Source organism: Aspergillus lentulus, assembly GCF_001445615.1.
Source record: "Aspergillus lentulus DNA, contig: Alt16, strain: IFM 54703, whole genome shotgun sequence".
Lineage (NCBI taxonomy): Eukaryota > Fungi > Ascomycota > Eurotiomycetes > Eurotiales > Aspergillaceae > Aspergillus > Aspergillus lentulus.
The window spans coordinates 4,363,331-4,381,941 of record NW_028322113.1 but is presented as its reverse complement, the minus strand read 5'-3'; the positions used below and the strand labels follow the sequence as shown (position 1 = coordinate 4,381,941).

Below are 18,611 nucleotides of genomic sequence, written 5' to 3'. Positions count from 1 at the left end.
TTCAAAATTTGGTGTGTACAGGTCCATGATTAATTTCGACTCGGGTCATCTGGGGAATATTGCGCTGACGGTTGTTTTTATTTCGCGGCTTGAAAGGCCTTCCAGCAGTATTCTTGGCCCTGAGAGTCTGATCCCAACCCCGCTCTTGCTGTCCGCGAGGAAAACCACGTCTGCCTGACCCTATTTGAGGAGAGCTGCGAGGGTGGTTGTACGGGCGAGCCGGGGAGGTTGCTTCGTGGGAGCACTGGGGACGGCGTGCAGGATGCACATTTGGCTCGTAGTTCAAGCTCGACTGCTGCTGGTATTGTACACCGCTGCTCTGGGTGTGGTGGTCGACGCTGGAAAGCTGAGAGTTCTGTGTGATAACTTCTGGCATGGCTCTCTGCGTCTGTGGCGGACAGCGCCTCGATTGCATACTAGGGGAGGGTTCGCTCAGAGGGGGCGTGAGCTCGCTTCGTAAGGCAACTTCTCGGATAACGGCGACATCGTTTTCGTCCGGACCGTTCACAGCTCCCGACATCATGGGAAGGGTCTCGTCGGTCATTTCTCCCGATTCGGCATGGCGCTGGCGATCACGCAATATAGCTGTAGCCTCTTTGTTGAGTGCCCTGAAGCGGTTTCTGTTGGTTCGGTAGCACCTATTAGCATTCTCGTTCGTGGACGTCCATTGAGTGATGGTCATACTTCAGAGCGTCCGCACTGTAATCTCCACACATCACTTTAGAGAGACGTTTGAAGTCCGGAGAGGTCATGTTCATTTGCTCGAACACTGCCATTAGCATCACCTTGTCCTTCCAGTCGTCCCATCTTATGCGAGATGCAGGCATTGTATAATGTTGCCGATGAAATCTCAACAAAGCCTCAAGTACAGCGGGCTAAAGAGGCAGGAAGTCGATTGGAGATCGGTGTAACTGAATGGAGGAACTTGAGGTTTCAAAGAAACGATGGAAGGAATCGCCAGTTCAAGTACTTATACCCGGTTTGAAAAGAGGGTAATGGCCATCACGCGCCTTAAGACGCGCACGCGTGCCAATACCACGGTCGAAGATGCTGTAACAAAAAGCAATTCAAGATACATGATTAGCTCGAGACTGATACAAAATAGTGGAGCGAAGCTGCAGGAACCGTGTATGGTCGCTGCCGTAGCCTGCAGCTCCTGGAGGACTAGAATAGATCGCGACTGTCCTGACAGGGAGGTAGATTGTGTGCTACCGACTGGAAACTAAGCCGTAGTCAGTGAGGCTATTTGCCTGAGATAACTATGTTAGCATGTACAATGGACAATTTTCCTGTAGTAGAATTATGAAGAGATTCCCAACTAACCTACACATTCTGATCTGTCACATTGATAAGCATTGTGGGGATCAAGCTGGCATGACAGGTCTACCTGTCTTCCTTGCAGCACATTCACCAGCCACCATCATCCTTCATTGTGCCTGAAGCCACTGAGGACGGTAAGATGACTACTAGAAAAGTCCTGTGGATTCTGTAGGTATGGCTGCGCATCCATCTTTGTCTTGGAAATATTATGCGGCGATCACAAAGAAGGCTGGCTTGTTTGGACATACCGACTCTTTTGAATGCAATTCAGAAGAATTAGAATGTTCCATATCAGTAGCATGAGACATGACTGGAATGTTGAATACATTCAGAATGGAAGAAGTATGCTCTCCGATGTTTATGCAGAGAAATATACTTAGAAGCCAAGCGGTTGACTTCATCCACGAGAAACCAGATACATGACTGGGAGTTTTATTTGCGGGAAGATTCTCGTTTGGACGACAACAAGACATAGCTACAGTCGTCAACCAGTCTCTAGATATCCAATTCAGCAGTATCCCAAAGGTCAACTCCACCTGCTTTGTTTATTGCTTCGTCCTCTCGTGCCTGATCGGCTTCTTTGTTGCTGCAAGAAGCCGTTGCGGCGGACAACAACACCATTTTCTCCTGTGGGCTAAATCCAATATTAGAGACTTATATATCCAGCGTCTGTGCAAGGGAGTGCATCTTCCTCCATCAATCTCAATATCCCAAATTCCCAAGCACAACTGGACCCTCTACTGCAGGCTTTCTGCTTGATACCTCTATCATCAGTAAACCATTCGCTCCCAAATCAACCATGACGACCGTCAGACGCAGCAAGGCGATGCCAACTGACGGCCCTACTGCCAAGTTTCTCTACACAATTATTAAGCAATTAGACTTGAAATCTGTGAGTCGGCCCTTCCTCCTCTTGCACTCCCAAGAGTGTGGACTGCATCTAACAATGCGCCTTTACAGATTGACTGGAACCTAGTTGCGTCGCAGCTCGAAATTTCCAACGGCCATGCTGCTCGGATGCGTTACTCTCGCTTTCGACAGCAAATGGAAGGGATCACATCTACACCGCGCTCCTCTCGGCCCAAGAAGACTCCCGCCAAGACTGGCAAAGGAACTGCCAGCAAAGCCGATCTGCTGAAGGACAAGGGCTCCCCTCACCCGCCAGTGAAGCAAGAAAATGCGGGCCCGGCGTACGAGCCAAACCCTTACATCAAAGTTGACCCATACGGTCATGAAGTCCAGAACCTAGCAGACATTCCTCATGTTTCGACTCAAGTGATGCATCCGCAGCCTGTCCAGCCGCAGATAGTTCGGTACACTCCACTCACCACGGCTCCGGGAACTTTGACCATGTATGCGCCTGTTCCTGCTTTCCCACCCTCGCCGCCTGTGGCCTTTCATCAGCAGGTGGGTCCAAGCATATGGGCCCCTATTAAAACCGAGCCTGAGTCTGAGCGTGAACCCGAGCCGGAAACGGGAGGCAAGGTCAATAATGTACTGGTGAAAGTTGAACCGCCCCAGGAGGAACAGTAGGAGAGGATTTGACAAGGCTGGGGGCAATTAGATGGGCGGATTCGTGATGAAGGTGAAACTTCTGTTGTATGACTTACGGTGAGGCGTTAAGGTACTTGGCTTATGTTCGTTTGATTCTTGATGCGTGAAGTGGAGATATGATCTGACATGATTTTGTGGGTTGTAATTGTATGCTTTGGCCCGATTTCTCTAATGAAGCCTAACTAGCTAATTAACTATACTATCCCTTGATGTTTGGAGCCATGCATCCTGACTGACCTGTCATCAGGCCTCTTTAACATTGTATTTTGGCTCCGGAGTCATATCAGAACCGTTTCTTAAGTCTCTTCCAACAGGACATAGACTGGAATGAAGGATACAGACAGTCCAGTGTCATACGATTGACTTGATGTAGTATCAATTGATTGAGTCCGTGGACCTCACTTTACCTGTGGTCTGGTCCATCCCTCAGCGTCATCGATATCTCAATTCAATCACAGTTGGACTCAGTCCTGTGTTGCCGTAACGACATCACCTACCTCTCGGCGTGCTAATATAAATAATGTGTTGTGTACGTGTTTCCTTTTCTTTCTCTTCTTCTTTCTAGCTATCACTCTCTATCACATTCTTCTACATCTGTGATCTTGGTCTCATCCTCATACCTCCCGTATAAACCGTATCACACCTTCCCTTGTCTCTACGTCAACTCGTTAAACTTTCCCTTCAGGCACTCTCACTACCTGGAGATTCTGTTGCCTTCCCCAAACACATGTGTAAAAGTTATTAGTACTTTTACTTCACTGAAAATGTCCACCAACCCCGAGACCAACGGTGAGGACATCAGTAGTGCCGATGCCCATTTCATCATTGAATGCCTCAAGAATCTCAACGAATCTAAGCAGGTCAGTCAACGGAGGTTTTCACGTTCTGATTCTCTACAGAGATGCAATACCTCTAACAACGCGTCAGGTCGACATCGGTAAAGTTGCCACTGCCTTTAAGTACAGCAATGTGCTCTCAGCCGGCAACCGTCTTCGCACCCTGAGCAAGCGCTATGGATTCCCCAACCTGGAGTGCAAGTTCTCCTCTACCCCTACAAAGGCCAACAAAGCTGGTGCTATTGCCGACGCTGCCAAAGATGGTACTGCGGGCGATGAGGATGCTTCTTCTTCCGGCGAGACTGTCCAGTCCTCTCCTTCCAAGCGGGCTCGCAAGCCTGCTGGACGCAAGGGAGCCAAGGTCAACTCAAAGCCGATTCCCGCCACTGGTCCGGTGAGCACCGATGGCTCTGCCTCTCCTTCGACGAAGCCTGCCGGAAAGCGCGGTCCAAGAGGCAAGGGCAAGCTGGCCGTCGCCCAGGAGGCCGCCGTCATGGAGTCCGTCGAGGTTCCAGTCAAGAAGGACAACGGAGACGTGAAGATGGAGGATGGTGAAACTGTCCAAGCGGAAGCTTAAAGACCTGCAGGGAGCCTTGCTATTGTAAGTTTTCACGCCGTTTTCTTATATAAAGCAACACCATGACTGATAGCGTAGGTATGAGACTGGCACACTCTTCCACCTTTCGAATCTCCGTGACGAACACCTTAGGGCGTAGGATGGAGACAGCCATTGCTTCAACGGATAAAATTTGGGATCCTGGAGGATATGAGCAATAAGCTGAGAAAATGATGATTTGTTTTGAGCCCTGATGTTTTCTTTTGTGACACTATCTCCCTACCGAGAAGTTCTGAGCATTGAATTTGTTTGGAACTCGTCCTTAGGTCTAGAATAGGTACCACCATGTTAGAAAACAATGACAGCTCATTGATGACTGTTCTATAGCATATGAAGAATCTGTAAAGAGCTCATCCAAGACCTATTGCTAATCAATACACACTCGATTGAGGCACCACACAGACGCGAGCCCAACCTGAAAACAATAGACTCTTCCGAATTGTTCATCCTCTACTCAATACTTATTTAGCATAGCCTAGCAACACTTGGGAAGCAAGTCGCCTTGTCTCCTGACTGTTTCAGAAGCTCAGAATAAGTGACCTGACCTACTTCACCTATTCACTCATCTCCGGCATCACGCGCCCTTGACCATCTCGTTATTCTTTCGGTCCCTGTGTTGATCTGCCTCTCATAACACCTCTCACTTACCTCTGTCTTCCAATCCTCGAGGTCACTCCCTCTAGCTCCTCGCTCTATTTATTCTCTCTACAGACCCCACCCCCGACAACTTCCCCACCTCTTTCCATATACAATCCGAACTACAACACCTTACCCACACCTACCATCCAAAACACCAATCCACCAAGCCAAACAATCAAGATGGCTCCCACAATCCCCGATGAAACAGTTCAGTTCCTCTTAAGCTGCATCCGCTACTCAAACAGCGGCAAGGTGAGCCCCATCTCCTCTCCTCCCTCCCTCCCTCCCCAACCTCCTTTAAACCAGTTGGACTAACTAGATACCAGGTCGACTTCAACGAAGTCGCCAAACAATGCAACATCGTCAGCAGAGGAGCCGCGTACGTCACAATTATTTCCCAAACAGATTTCTCCACCGAGAACTAACACTTCCACCCAGCGCAAAACGCTACAAACGCTTGCTCAAGGCCTACATTGCCGCGGCGAAAGAGACCACGACCACGACCGAATCCGAACCAGACACAGCAGCAGCTTCCCCAGACTCTTCCCCCAAGGAACTCAATTCTGCCAAGGCTGGTCTTCCAAAGAAGACCAAAGTCAAGGAGACGGGCGAGAGTTCGAGTTCGAGTTCACCCGCAAAGCGCAAGCCTGCAGGGGAGAGTAGCAAGGTCAGAGCCAAGAAAGCTCGGGTGTTGAAGGAGACTGTCCTCGAGAGCGCACATAGAATGGTTGAGCAGAGGTTGAGCCCTGTGAAGGAGGAAGAGGTGTCTGATGCTGAAGAGGAAAAGGGTCTGGGCGTCGACGCTGATGCGACTGCTGTCGACGGTGAGACGCTGTTTGACCAGCTCTGGAACTCCGAGGGCGACGGTCATGTTGCGGTCAAGGAGAGTGAGGAGGCAGCTTGATTCTCTGGTTTTCGCCACGGGCTGCTGTTGCAGAATGATTTCTTGTTACGCGATTTGGAGGCTGGACATTGATTTCTTCTATTGACCTTTTGATTCAGTTGTGACTTCCAAGTTGGTGTTTCGCATTAAGTCATATTTCATCGCGCAAGTTGTTCAGATCACCGAATACAAAGCCCTAATTATGCTTTCATATGTTCTACGCGGAGGTGAAAAGTTTTGTGTCTAATCTTAAGCATTTCATTTGCACAAGGGGTATCTATAACACAAATCGAACTTCAAAACCCAGCGCCACAAGATCGCGACTACTGCAGATGACACCATAACATGTCAAAGTATCGATTTGGAAACAAACGCCAGGTGGCATCAAAAAGTAAAACCAAGGGTATCATTAAGTATTCAGATAATATATGCAGACGAATTAACATCGCGCTGGCGCAAGCCGACTCAGAATCGGGCAAGCCAATTGGCGTATTTATATGTCTGCCATCACAGACTCGAGAATCTTGCGTTTGTATTGGGACAGCGACCGCTCCCGTTTCTGCATCTGTGCTCGCAATTTCATGTAACGCTGTTTCCACGTCATTTCAGACACGGTGCTTTCTGCACCATCGATTTCGTATTCCGCATCGGTCATACTGTCAAGTTCAATAACGCTGTTGTCCATATCCTCCGTCATTCGTGACGATCCCTCAGGTTTACCAACACCTATATTCGAGATGCCGGTATCGCTGTAGACGACCTTTGTGGAGAACTGAGAACCGTGTCTGTATTCATGGGAAATCGTATAGACGAAATTGGACGACGTCCTATCGGCCGCCATCGTTGGACCTTCCCCAGCAGCTAAGGGCACTCTTTCAACATTCACCGTCATGGAGCTCGGGACGGGGTTGGTAAAGCCAAAATGCGCTCCAAGCCCAAGGTAAAGAGCTGACGCAAGAGCCGACAGCCCCGAGGGAAGTCGTATGTAATTAGCACTCAAACGCCTCAGGATGGAGAATGCCAAGGCACGAGCCTCCTCAGCGCTCAGAGGTACTGCTCTGCCTGTGAGCTTTGCGCGGAGTAGCTCGTCCGAGAGGACACGGGCAACATCGTCAAGGCTAATGTCCAAGGTCGCGTTGTTATCAGACGAAGAATTGGGATTCGTATGCGGCATGACATGTTGTACAGTACTTCCGCCGAAAAAGTTACCTGGGTGAGCGGTAGAGCCGTTCCGATGACTAGGTTCCACCTTAAGGGAGGCAGACGGAGTACTCATTCCATTGACCATTAGCGTCGGTGGTGTGGCAAGGCGGACAGGTCCGCCTAAGTGTTGTGGAACTTGTAACTGAAGCTTGTTTGGTCTGGCAGTCGCATGAGGGAAAGGAGTGGGCGACTGTTGATACTGGGAGTCTGCGCGAGTTGTGGAATTCTGCTCTACCACAATAGCAGGCGAAGATCTTGACCCCGGACCCTGACTTTGCCTGGAATCAGTCCGACTAGGATTCACGGGAAACGTGGAGAATGGACCAGAGACAACGCCTCTCTGCGGAGGCCTACCCCGAGTCTTCCCAGTGATCGATGCATTGCTGTTAGGCCAGGCAGAAGAAACCGCTGGGCCATGCCGCCTCCGAGATCGCGACTTTTCACCAGAGGACGGATCGATCGCCGAGCGTGGCTCTGCCGTTGGCAGAAGAACTTCTGACGGATGATGCCCTCGTGGAATGATCGCTGACTGTGGATATCCAGCAGGCGATGCGTCTCGCTCTAGAGGCCTCCACCGAAGCTCTTGGCCTTGCTGGTTGTCTGTAGAGCCATCAGCTGGGAATGATGATGCAGCTGTCATCCATGGATCGTTGTCAGGAAAAGCACTGAATGGGATGGCGCTCTGCGGAAATGTTGCAGACTGATCTGCAAATGAACCCGCCTGCAATACCCCCACGGAAGTATCCAGCTGAGGTCGTTTCGCCGGCTTCTCGTTAGCGTGCTCCCTTTCGTCGGCCCGTTTGCGCCCACGTTTCGGTTTCCACTCAGGGACAAGCGCACGCAAGGCAAGGTCTTCTTCTAGCGGTACGCCGTCGCGAGTGTCACTGACCGCGGCGTTAGAGGCCGGAAGCTGGGTGTAGTACGGATGAGGATGGCCAAGACAGTATTCGAAAAAGGCGTCCACGTGCATTGCGCGCATCCAACGCTATTAGATATTAGCATCTTCGCGACATCTTTGGCCGAGCGCAACTTTACGAACCTTGAGTCGCACCGCATATTGCTGAACCTTTTGCGTACTTTGCTTCTTCTCCGCTGAAGGGGGTTCCACGCCTAGCTCAATTGCCAACTGAATCCATGTTTTCAGCTCCTTATTGTCCAGCTTCCGAATAAGCTCCCAGAGGGTGAAGATGCTGAAGCTTTTGCCATCGCTTCTGGGCGGAGATCGGAAAGTCTTTCGAAGCTCGGTGGTGTCTGCGGACATTGGAACGTTTGGGTTACAATAAAGAATGAACGTCACGTAAGCGTCGTCGATAGTTTCATCTCTAATATCGCGAGAGGGCAAGCCCCGCGAGACTGCCTGATCCATTGGGTCCCTAGCCTGTCGCTGGCGAACGGTATCATAAAGTGGAGGAGACATCGACGGTCCTGAGCGCGTAGCCGACGTCGCAGGCATAACTGGCCGTAGACCAGTAGGGGAAGATTGCAGACTGCGAGGAGTCGCTTTGCGATGTAGGGGAGGAGACTTTGACGCTCCTAACCGACTGCGCGCGCTCCCTAACGAAGAGCCACTCTGTAACCCTGGCTCCAACGTAGACGAGTATCTTGCATACTGCTGGATAACCACCGGTGTTCCTCCAATGTCATTCGGTTCCGACTGTGGTATCACACTGGTGAAAGAGCTTTCCATTGCTAGTAATCAACAAATCGAGACGAACGGAAACAAGGACTTGTTGGTTCCGAATTCTGAACGGTTAAAGTGGATCTGAGTATGGATAGACAGCCCGGAGTCATTTGCATTGGTAGTAGATCCACCCAAAATGCCAAAGCTCAAATGCGAATAATTCAGCGCTAAATGCTATGATGTCGAATTCTGTAGCTCAGGGACCAGCCCAGAGCGAGCGCATAAATATGCTGCCTTATATGTCAAAAAGGAGCGAACAATTTACAGATATATACTCAGCATTGATATCGACGAGATGAAGATTTCAAGTCTGGACATATAAACGCCATCGTTCCGACCTGGAACGGGGGGGGAAGAGGAGAGATGGAGTGGCTGGACGACTCGCGCCTTAAAAGAGAGGCCGCTGACTGTTTCTATTTCGGGATTCTGCTTGTTACCCGTCTGGGGCTAGCATGGTGGCCTTGGGGGCGGGGGAGTGGGTGCCTGGGCCCTTTGGCTGCTGTCACATGTGCCACTAGGCCACATTTGACCGATTATGGCCTCAGGCATGAAGAATGTACCGATTTTCTCTTATCGATAAACCTCTGCAAGGGCGATAATCGAACGGCAACACCGACTGACCTCATCGTTTCCTCTCTTCGTCTCAGCCCACTTGAGGCCTTCCTAGTCCATCTCATTCAATCATCGCTCATTCAATTATTTCCACTGTTGGCGTCCAGTCTAGTAACGCATGATGCTAGCCCCTGCGTTTTCAGTGGTATTTGACCTTCCGGTGTTGAGGACCTAACGGGCAGGTGGGCGATGTGTTATCTGCTGCCGTCCCGGCCTTCTATCTGAAGTTAGGGCGAATTACTACTCTACACTATCATGTCTTCCTCAATGCGCTCATCCCGTCAGAGGACATCTAGCTTGTCTCGTCCTATTCGTACTAGTCGTACCCGTGTGCAATCATATCTTGAGGATAGCAGTTCAGATGATCGGCTTGATGAAGACACCGACTCTGATCAGGAACGATCTAGACGAATGTCGCTTTCGCTGCGTCCACGCAGTGCAAACAGAGCCCCTGTCTCTTATCGCGAGGAATCTACAGATGATGACTTTGAGCGATCTTCTGACGAGGACCCTTCAGCCGTCGTGCCCGTTGAAGCTCCAACTCGATACACCTATCCGTTTCCCCAATCTACTAGCAATGGCACATCTTCCCGGCCTAGACGCAATCGCACGGTGAAAACCAGGTCCCAGACTAGAAGGTCCAAAAGGCCCCCTGCCAAGAACCGCCTGGAATTGGGTAGACCTCTAAACAAGCGTCCAAAAGTTCAGGCAGATGACATGTTCCCGGTCGGCTCTGGAGTCATACCACCCTGGCACTCCCTTCCGTACCACATATTGTTTGACATCTTCTTCCGTGCATCGTTTCCTCTCATGGATGAGAAGACGGCAACTAGAAACAGTTCGACGCAATGGCTTGTGAGCGTTGCCTTGTTGTGCCGCGCTTTTCATGAGCCAGCATTGTCAGCTCTCTACCATTCTCCGCCTCTGATACCTATTAAATGCCATGCTCTGCTCAATCTGCTATGCCAGCCGCAGGAGACACTTTCAACCAACTATAGAAATAAGATCCAAGAGTTGCACGTCGACGTGGAGACCCTGTTGCTCCACAAAAGCGGACCAACGCTCGGTTATTTTGAACTCCCTAGGCTTATCGAAAAGACACCTCAAGTAAAGAAAGTGCGGCTGTATCACAAAGATGACTTCATTGTGGGTCTCGCTCCATGGCAGATACAACGGTCTAAATGGGTCTATCCCGAGAGTCTATTCGAATCGATGAATGCGAGCTTGATACACCTGCGCAGCTGGGATTGGAACAGCCGGTTTATGGAAGCGAAGCAACTGATTCCCTTCCTTCTCGGCAAACATTATGACCGCGCGTTCCGGGGCTTGCGCGAGTTACGATTGTTGCATGTCGCTTCAGAAGATATTGATCACGGTGGAAGTGCAGAGCCATCCAACGAGCGGGAGGTGATTCTCGCTACTGCGATTAAGGAACTTCCATATCTGCGTCGGCTGGAATTTTCCGAGTGCTCGATTGTCAACGAGCATCTTCTCCTCAATATGCCCTCGGCACTTACGTCCCTCACCATCAACAACTGCGACGAAGTAACCACCTCAAATCTCAGTGCATTTCTCGCTGCTCATGGGCAGCATCTTCGGGAACTCAATCTTAGTCACAACAGGCATTTAAGTATGTCATTTGTTGTAGGACTAGCGGAGTATTGCCAGGTTCTTGAAAGGTTCAAGATGGACATATCTATGCATGACTGGTCCAGTTATCACGACGTGGAGCCACATTTTCGCGAGTTGCTTGGTCCCTCTGAGGTGCCAACCTGGCCCACCACATTGCAAGATATTGAGCTGATACAATTGCGAAAATGGGACGACACGACAGCTGAGGTATTCTTCACGTCTCTTATCGATTCCGCAAGGGAACTTCGAAGCTTACGCCGTTTAATCATCAGCGCCATTTTGAAGATCGGATGGCGTGACCGCGCATCTTTCAGAGAGAAATGGATTGGAAGAATGGAGAGGGTGTTCTTGCGAAGGAGTCCTCCTCCGAATCCTGATCTTCGCAGCCTCCGTAAGGGAACCCCTCAGCTTGACCAAAATGACGCTGCCACTCAGTCTGAAGCACATCATAGCGGCCTGTCGACGCCGTCCAAGCGCAAAAGCGCTCGCCTTGCGAAACGCAAGCATTCAGAAACTGAAGATAATATGGAATTGAGCGCACCAGACCGAGCGTCGAATGGTGGCGATGGAGACCTTTTTATCCAAGGCATGTGCGATATTGTCATGGTCAGAATTGACAATTTGCGCCCGACTGAACTGCAATTCAATGAACAAGATTTTCTTGATGACGAGCTTAGTGGCGACGAAGACTGGAATGGTAACGACTTCGACGCTAGTGCGGCAGGGCATGCATGGTAATATCACCGTCTTCGGGTTCTTTGCCTTTCATCTCTACGTTATTTCCCCTTTGTTCTGGTGCTGGATGGTCTCTTTTTCGCGCAAGTTCTGATACAGGTGCTTGATTGATTTGACGGTTGCGCCTTCATCGCGTTATTCTACGAGTTGGAGCGCCGTAAGGTGGCGTTCTTGGTAAGGTGTTGGGTTACAGGGTTAAAGATGGTTATTACAATGGTCAACGGTATGGGCGCATTGAGTGGCATACCCTGGTGCTTCATGATTCTGAATTTCTTCTCTCTAAAAATGACTGTTCCCCAATATCTTGTGCTCTTACTGGAACATGGGACATTCTCCAATGGGAAACTACGCTCGCCCCTTGCGGGAGCTATCTCCGAGGTGGTGGTTAGAAGCACCCTACAGCGTCACCTGGATAAACAATTCATAAACTCATATACAGTGCCTTGGACTCATCATCTTATTAACAATGTGCGCAGACTCCGCCGTGACTATTTCAAACCATGTTAAATCTGCTGAACCGGTCTGCTGAGCCATGCATGAACTCACTCTCAATCACTGGAATACGAATTGGCCATCGATATTTTCGATACGCTCAGACAGATTCACGTCAGCACTTTGGAACTCGCCGTCCGCATTGGCCAACCGAGCCCGGAGGACGGGAACCTCGCCGTCTCCTTCGATAGCGAAGTGAACATCCTCGGCAGAATGAGAGAAGCCGACACCGTCCCATTGAAAACGACCTGCATCAATCAGTCATCTGGCTTTCTGCATCTGGTTCATTTCATAGAAGGTGGAAGTACCGTTGTCGTTCCCGAGGCAGTTGTCTAGGTCAATCGAGGCGTCTTGCAGTTCACCATCGGCTCTGCGGAGTCGAGCAACGAGTACATGGCCATCCTCGATACGGATGTCTACAGCGGAGAGGTGGAAGCTCATTTTGAATGTAAAGATAGTCAAGGAGGTCTCTTGGAGGGAATGGCACTGATTGATCTGAAAAGATAATTAGTATCTGCACTCCTTCGCGGGAAACAGCTTCACATTTATACCATCACCGTCCTGAAAATGTGGGCCCTTGCCCATACAGTTTATAGCACGACGGATCAGCTAACCACCTGGCCTTGCCCTATTTGTTCCCATATCGCGCATTTTTGAACTCTAGTGGGTACCATTGTGGCAGCTGCGACATTGAGCAGCGAACAGCGTCCCTGGCTCTGTGCGGACATATCCTCTTTTCGCCTGAGCTGCGAAAATCTTAGGCAACAGTATTTTACACCAGCCACAATTGTACTGCAACATGTAGTCACCGCCATATTGCTGCTGAGAGTCGTCTCCACTTGTGCTGCTATCGAGGCGCTTGGCGCACTTGAGCGGTGGATCCTGAGGGGTATTCATTCTGTCTCATTCTGACCCCGCTGTTCTCAATTTTCCCTCAGAAAGTCAGTAGATGAGGCAGGAAGTGGTCCCATCATGGCAGAGTGCAGTATGCATGTCGTTTATGAGGTTATGTTGTTGTAGTTCGCTTTTTCGCCGTCGCATATTGTCGTGTGGACTGTTGCGCGCAGCAGACCACAACAGGATGAGGACCTGAATGTAGGCGACGTCTGTAGTGCCGATGGTGCTGCCGATTGTTACTTCGGTGGATAAGTATGGTGCGGTGGTAGAAGGAATGGCGATATGGCTCCTTCCATGTGCCACTGAAGCAAATGGTCAACTCCGAAACATGTCCAGAGAAATGAGGGGTACGGAGGGGTACGCGCGATAAGGGATGAACAATGCTCTCGACATGTCTTTGAGTACCACTGCATTAGATCTTCTGCATCGCTTTCTCGGTGCTGTGTAACAGTGTTGTTGGTTCGCTCAGGGGTTAGGGAACGGGTGAGATATCGCTACAAATCCAAATTATCGAGAGAGAGAACGAGAAAGAGAGAAGTGAAGACTAAAAACCCCCAACAACCCAGATATTTTTCGTAAAATGTTGTTGGTACTCGAGAAACCAGAGGTCTCAGAAGTTAATTCAAGACATATGAATCCAAAGCGCAGATTATTGCTAGACCTTATGCTGTGGTGAAGCTGACAAGGTATCACTACATGGTTTTCCAGTGAGCAGGTTAGGTCGAAGTCAGCCGATTATTCCCTTGAAGTCCTTCAAGCAAAACCCAGTCGACTCTAATGTTGCCTTTTCAACGCCTGATCAATGACTTCCAGAAAGTAGAAAGGGGCTGCATCTTTAAGAACCGATGACTAAGGGGAAACACGACGGAATATATATCCGTGATTCTGTAAGGTAGCTCGGGATGGACTGATAGTGATACTTGAGTCCTATGGCTGTTGGTCGACTTAATGAACATTCTTCGACAACCTTATGCAAGCTCATGCAATGTCCGTTTCCGTGCATGGTTCATGCTTGTAAGTTTGGATCTCAGTCCGGCGAAAGTCCAGCCTTCTACCGTGCCTTGGGCTAAGATAATCCCATGTTGACAGTTCCCGATAGCAACATCCATTGGGTCAGACGAGCAGCTTTGAATCCTTTCTTTTCGCGGAAAATGGTCTTCGAGATAGAAGACGTCGTGCAGGAAAAGGTCCAAAGTTGATAAATCGCATGCGATCAGCGTTCGAGTGTACCACATATATTGACCTGCTCTGTGGATTTCGGGCAGTTTCCCTTGACGTCCTCAACGACTATGCGTTCGATGATTGTTATGACTGGTTGAACGAGAAGAACTTTGGCGTTGAGATATTCAGGATGCTCCGTGACAAGGTCCCACATTGTGGTTCTTCCAGGAATTTCCTTCCATGCGAGATCTGGCTATCCAGACTCCATTCTGGCTCGCCAAGTTGGGGAGCAAGTCACTGTCAAGAATGATGATGTGTCTTGAGGCAAGAAACACTAGTTTATAACCCTGTTTGGTCGGTAATCAAGATTGATATGATTCTGTTCAGCGTTGCAAGCGCCAGATCCTGAAAGACAAGGAGGCCGTGGAAAAAGGTGATAAAGTCTGACGAAAGATAGTCTTCCACCAACTCCTTCGACCAGACGACACAGAAGGATACAAAGTGCCCACAGTCGAGCAACTCAGTGACGATGCCTATGTCCTCATTGCCGCCGCCGCTGATACAACAGGTAAACGCAACGACAATTGCAGCTTATAATGTCGTCACCAATCCACAGATATATGAACGCCTGACAGCAGAGCTTGTGGATGGTGCATCGAAATATTTCCGAACGCAGAGACAGTTGATCTGGCGCGCTGGCAGTACCCTGCCACACATAGTGCCCTCGAAAAGCACCTCTTTTCGTTTGGCAAGGGCCCGCGGCAATGTGTTGGGATGCAGTACGTATTGACTTGAATCATATTTGAATCACAACTTGTCACACTGACATGCGTAGACTCGCTGATGCAGAGCTCTATATCGCCCTCGGTCGAGTATTCCGGCAATTTGACGATCTGAAGATGCAGAAGAAAGCCAGAATAGAGTTATTATACAATGGCTACTTATCCTACCGTCTTGAAGCATACAACAAAACAAATTTAGATTCAAGTGTGCTAGATAGTGGTGGGGTCAGCTTTTGACATCTCAATATACCGAACTCTTCAAAAGTGCTTTAAATCTGAACAGAGGCATTGTCTCCATAGCTCTTCACAGTTGACTGTACTGCGAGTAGAACCAAAACACGCCAACCTCTAGCCTAAGGCTTATGTCCAGTTGTATCGCCTCTGGCTCGGCAGTGTGACCTCTCAGCACTCTCAATCAACCTTCAGCTTGGTAAAACGCAATCATTCTAAGTCCAGTGGTTGCCCCGTCTGCTTGAATAGGCCTTTGTGTTGCTGTTCTAGGTATAATAGCTACTCAGCCCCGGTTCCGCTTCAGGTCCTCGTTAGCCACAGCCCACAGCTATAGCAACACAGACAAACAACCCCAGCTCTTTCAATCTCCCCTCTTCTCTTCTTCTCATTACACCATCATTGTTTTACTCTACATCCACCTGTCGTCTCTCAAGGCCTCTTCTTACTCTACGTATCCAAGTCCATCGACCAGTCCTTCGACTAAGCTTTACTTTGATTTACCCTCAACCTCATCTTACACCGCAACCTATTCCCGTAAACCTCCAAAACAACTGTCATAATGCCTATGACTTGGGACCACGAGGCTGATGCCAAGGTGCGCCTCATTTTAACACATTCAAATAACACCAAGACTGACAAGAACAGCTTCTCCTCAGAATCTTCATGACCAGCAACATCAAGCTTGACTACGAAGACCTTGCCAAACACATGGGACCAGGTCGGTACCCACACAAATCATAGCTTAGCTACAGGCACTATTAAGAAGCAGAGTTCGTTGACACGAATGAACACAGATTGCACTACCATTGCTATCCAGCGTAGAATCCAACGTCTCAAAATGGATCCTAGGGCTGGAAGCGCTGTCAACGGGGACTCCTCTACTCCTGCTACTCCGGAGAAACGCAAGCGCGGCCGCCCAAAGAAGGACACTAACGGTTATGACGCAGAGGAGGACAAGGGCAGTCCCAAGAAAGCTAAGAAGGCTAAGAAAGAGGAGAACGGATCTGCTGTCGACAGCGCTTGAGCTTCTCTGATTCGCTTCTATGCATCAGTTCCCTGAGCATGAGGGTTTCTTTCTTGCCTGTGTTACTGCGTTGTGTTCTGGTTTTGTAGCTGGGGTTTATGGGTATGGTGGCCCACACAGACTTAGACTGTGCCTGTGGCACTGGCTTATTAGGACAGTCGTTCAGGAATACGGCTTGGGTTTAATTGAAATGCTATGCCGAGTTGATGCGCCTTCCTGTAGGTCCTGAGCGTAGGCAACACGGTATAGGCGTATCGTGCTGGTCTGTAAATGCAGCTGGATTATGCCCTTGTAGCTGGGTTCTGTAACAGGGTCCTTTGCATTTACTGGTGCAGTATTGTAGGAATGACTTGTTTGTGGTCTTTGGCAATAATATCACAGATTGCATTGCATGCTTGTCACAACCTTAGATACAGAAAGAATAAGTAGGCCGTGTTGCCTGCGCAATTTTCAAACCAGCAACTAACTCCCAGCTACAAGAACCAGAACCCCACGGAGCCCAGCAGCATCAAATCAAGCGAAGTTCATCATGTCCATATCTTCCATTTTGACACCCGCCTCGTCAGGAAGGAATTCCGAAGCAGAGCTCTCGGGATCATCTTCTCCCTGCTCGTCGCCGTCGTAACTGACCATACCCGCAGGAAGAACGCTCGCCTTGCGGGAACGCTTGGTAGGAGTGCTCAGAATATCAAAGACGGCTTGGTCAGATCCCTCGGTCTTCACAAAGCCGCTCTGGATCTGGGCTTGGTTTCCTGAAAGAGTGGGGTGCAGCGGCTTCTTCTTGGTAGGCGTGTCGATCTCGTCCTCAGCAGTTTCCATCTTGACAGGACTGATTGCATTCTCCTCGTTTTTAAGAGAAGTGGCATTCTCGTTGGCATCAGCAATGGTACCGGCTTTACCACCGCGCTTCCGCTTGGAACCAGGGGTCTTAATGGGAGTAGCGGTCTTTTTGGCCTTCTTGGGGGTGGAAGTCTCGCTGCCGCCAATGGTGAAGCCGTCGCTGCCAGAAGCCTTTACGATTTGGCGCATTTTGACGAGACGCTCTCTGATGGCACGTGGAGTCGGCTTCTCATTATCGTCAGTGCCAGCTGCTTAGTGTTAGTGATTGCCATATATAATGTTTAGACTAGAGGACTTGGAGAGGGGAGGGACATACGCCAGGCAGAGGCAACCTTGTTGGTGTCAACGGAGAGGTCGTGAGTTTCAAGTATTTTCAGCAAAAGCTTATGTTTGAGCCATGGTGTCAGTCTTGGTTTCCATAGTGAGGAGAGTGTACTCACCAGCTGATCATTTTCGGGAGTCCAGCGCATAGGCATCGTGCAGTTAAGAGTGATATGTAGGGAGTTGAAGTATGGTGTTTAACAGAGTGGAAGAAGAGGGTAAGTAAGTAGCTGGAGAGTATGATCAAGAAGTAGCTGAGATATGAAGAGTAGAGGCAAGTAAGGATAAAGCTGAGAACAGGTAGAGAAAGTAGCTATCAAGGCAGGTCAAGGTGAGAAGAGTACAGAAGATGAAGAGGTGATGGATGTGTTGCAGAGGAGTACCAAGAGGAGAAGAGGAGGAAGAAGCAGGTCTCAGGCTTTTCTCTTCTCTGTTAGTGTGACTCTATAGCTCTGGCAGTGAATATTCCACAGATCCAAGCACAAGATCACCCACATCTCACTGGCGTTGTTGTAATTCCCTCATCCAGAACTCTAGGAGGGTGACAGTCTGGAGGAGCATCTGACACCCCTCCCACCTATTTTGTATGCCAGAGTTGTCATCTTCCACAACCTGCTGTATCCCCACCATATCACTTATACAAAAGGTATAGCATCATCCATCTGTCACTTTACTTTCTTACGGCAGACAAGCGGTGTAGGGATACAATCCAGACCAATTCCTCGAGTCTACAAGTCATCGTCAAAATCCTTCCAACTTTACATCATCGCTGTCCAGGATGTTCCTGCATCTCTGTCTGTCTGATGGATCTATCAACTATCCAAGCATCTAGTATGAGTGATGGCGTTAGATTATCTGCATCGGATGTTTGATGCTTTCTTCCTGCTCGTATGTTTGGTCAATTGTCGGGGATCGCCATTGGTTTAAGTTCAAGGATGTGTTGCCAACGCGCAGTCACAAAGTCTCGAGAACTACAATATCCAACGCAGATTGTAGCAGTTTTGTCTTTTTTCTTGTGGGTTTAAAGATTGTATGTCTAAGTTTCTGCCTGTTGCTCTTTTTCCCTCCTTACTGCTCTGATCATTCACTTCAACTAGTACCTGTACTCAACCTTGACATTCACAGACTATCTCCAGTCTGCATCTTTGGTAC

At 49.4% G+C, this 18,611-nt stretch overlaps 9 protein-coding genes across 9 annotated transcripts; 5 read left to right on the top strand and 4 right to left on the bottom strand.

Annotated features, from left to right (window-relative positions):
• Position 1: 1 nt before the first annotated feature.
• On the bottom strand, positions 2-827 carry ALT_8883 (uncharacterized protein; the record flags this gene model as incomplete). The annotated part of the gene is made up of 2 exons (XM_033558661.2): positions 2-620; positions 685-827. The coding sequence occupies 2 exons, from the start codon at positions 825-827 to the stop codon at positions 2-4; spliced, it is 762 nt and encodes a 253-aa protein (XP_033414552.2).
• Positions 828-2,119: 1,292 nt separating this feature from the next.
• ALT_8882 (uncharacterized protein) lies at positions 2,120-2,853 on the top strand (the record flags this gene model as incomplete). Its single annotated transcript, XM_033558660.2, has 2 exons — positions 2,120-2,212; positions 2,281-2,853. The coding sequence occupies 2 exons, from the start codon at positions 2,120-2,122 to the stop codon at positions 2,851-2,853; spliced, it is 666 nt and encodes a 221-aa protein (XP_033414551.2).
• Positions 2,854-3,638: 785 nt separating this feature from the next.
• Positions 3,639-4,287, top strand: ALT_8881 (uncharacterized protein; the record flags this gene model as incomplete). The annotated part of the gene is made up of 2 exons (XM_033558659.2): positions 3,639-3,734; positions 3,802-4,287. 2 exons carry the CDS (start codon positions 3,639-3,641, stop codon positions 4,285-4,287), a joined length of 582 nt encoding a protein of 193 aa, XP_033414550.2.
• An 858-nt stretch (positions 4,288-5,145) lies between these two features.
• On the top strand, positions 5,146-5,869 carry ALT_8880 (uncharacterized protein; the record flags this gene model as incomplete). The annotated part of the gene is made up of 3 exons (XM_033558658.2): positions 5,146-5,217; positions 5,292-5,344; positions 5,404-5,869. The coding sequence occupies 3 exons, from the start codon at positions 5,146-5,148 to the stop codon at positions 5,867-5,869; spliced, it is 591 nt and encodes a 196-aa protein (XP_033414549.2).
• Positions 5,870-6,341: 472 nt separating this feature from the next.
• On the bottom strand, positions 6,342-8,738 carry abp2 (putative ARS binding protein Abp2; the record flags this gene model as incomplete). Its single annotated transcript, XM_033558657.2, has 2 exons — positions 6,342-8,036; positions 8,091-8,738. The coding sequence occupies 2 exons, from the start codon at positions 8,736-8,738 to the stop codon at positions 6,342-6,344; spliced, it is 2,343 nt and encodes a 780-aa protein (XP_033414548.2).
• An 861-nt stretch (positions 8,739-9,599) lies between these two features.
• ALT_8878 (uncharacterized protein) lies at positions 9,600-11,714 on the top strand (the record flags this gene model as incomplete). Its single annotated transcript, XM_033558656.2, has 1 exon — positions 9,600-11,714. The coding sequence occupies one exon, from the start codon at positions 9,600-9,602 to the stop codon at positions 11,712-11,714; it is 2,115 nt and encodes a 704-aa protein (XP_033414547.2).
• A 549-nt stretch (positions 11,715-12,263) lies between these two features.
• ALT_8877 (CVNH domain-containing protein) lies at positions 12,264-12,644 on the bottom strand (the record flags this gene model as incomplete). Its single annotated transcript, XM_033558655.2, has 2 exons — positions 12,264-12,451; positions 12,512-12,644. The coding sequence occupies 2 exons, from the start codon at positions 12,642-12,644 to the stop codon at positions 12,264-12,266; spliced, it is 321 nt and encodes a 106-aa protein (XP_033414546.2).
• A 3,189-nt stretch (positions 12,645-15,833) lies between these two features.
• ALT_8876 (uncharacterized protein) lies at positions 15,834-16,298 on the top strand (the record flags this gene model as incomplete). The annotated part of the gene is made up of 3 exons (XM_033558654.1): positions 15,834-15,869; positions 15,920-15,992; positions 16,069-16,298. The coding sequence occupies 3 exons, from the start codon at positions 15,834-15,836 to the stop codon at positions 16,296-16,298; spliced, it is 339 nt and encodes a 112-aa protein (XP_033414545.1).
• A 513-nt stretch (positions 16,299-16,811) lies between these two features.
• Positions 16,812-17,614, bottom strand: ALT_8875 (uncharacterized protein; the record flags this gene model as incomplete). Its single annotated transcript, XM_033558653.1, has 3 exons — positions 16,812-17,386; positions 17,455-17,521; positions 17,579-17,614. 3 exons carry the CDS (start codon positions 17,612-17,614, stop codon positions 16,812-16,814), a joined length of 678 nt encoding a protein of 225 aa, XP_033414544.1.
• Between the last annotated feature and the right edge of the window lie 997 nt (positions 17,615-18,611).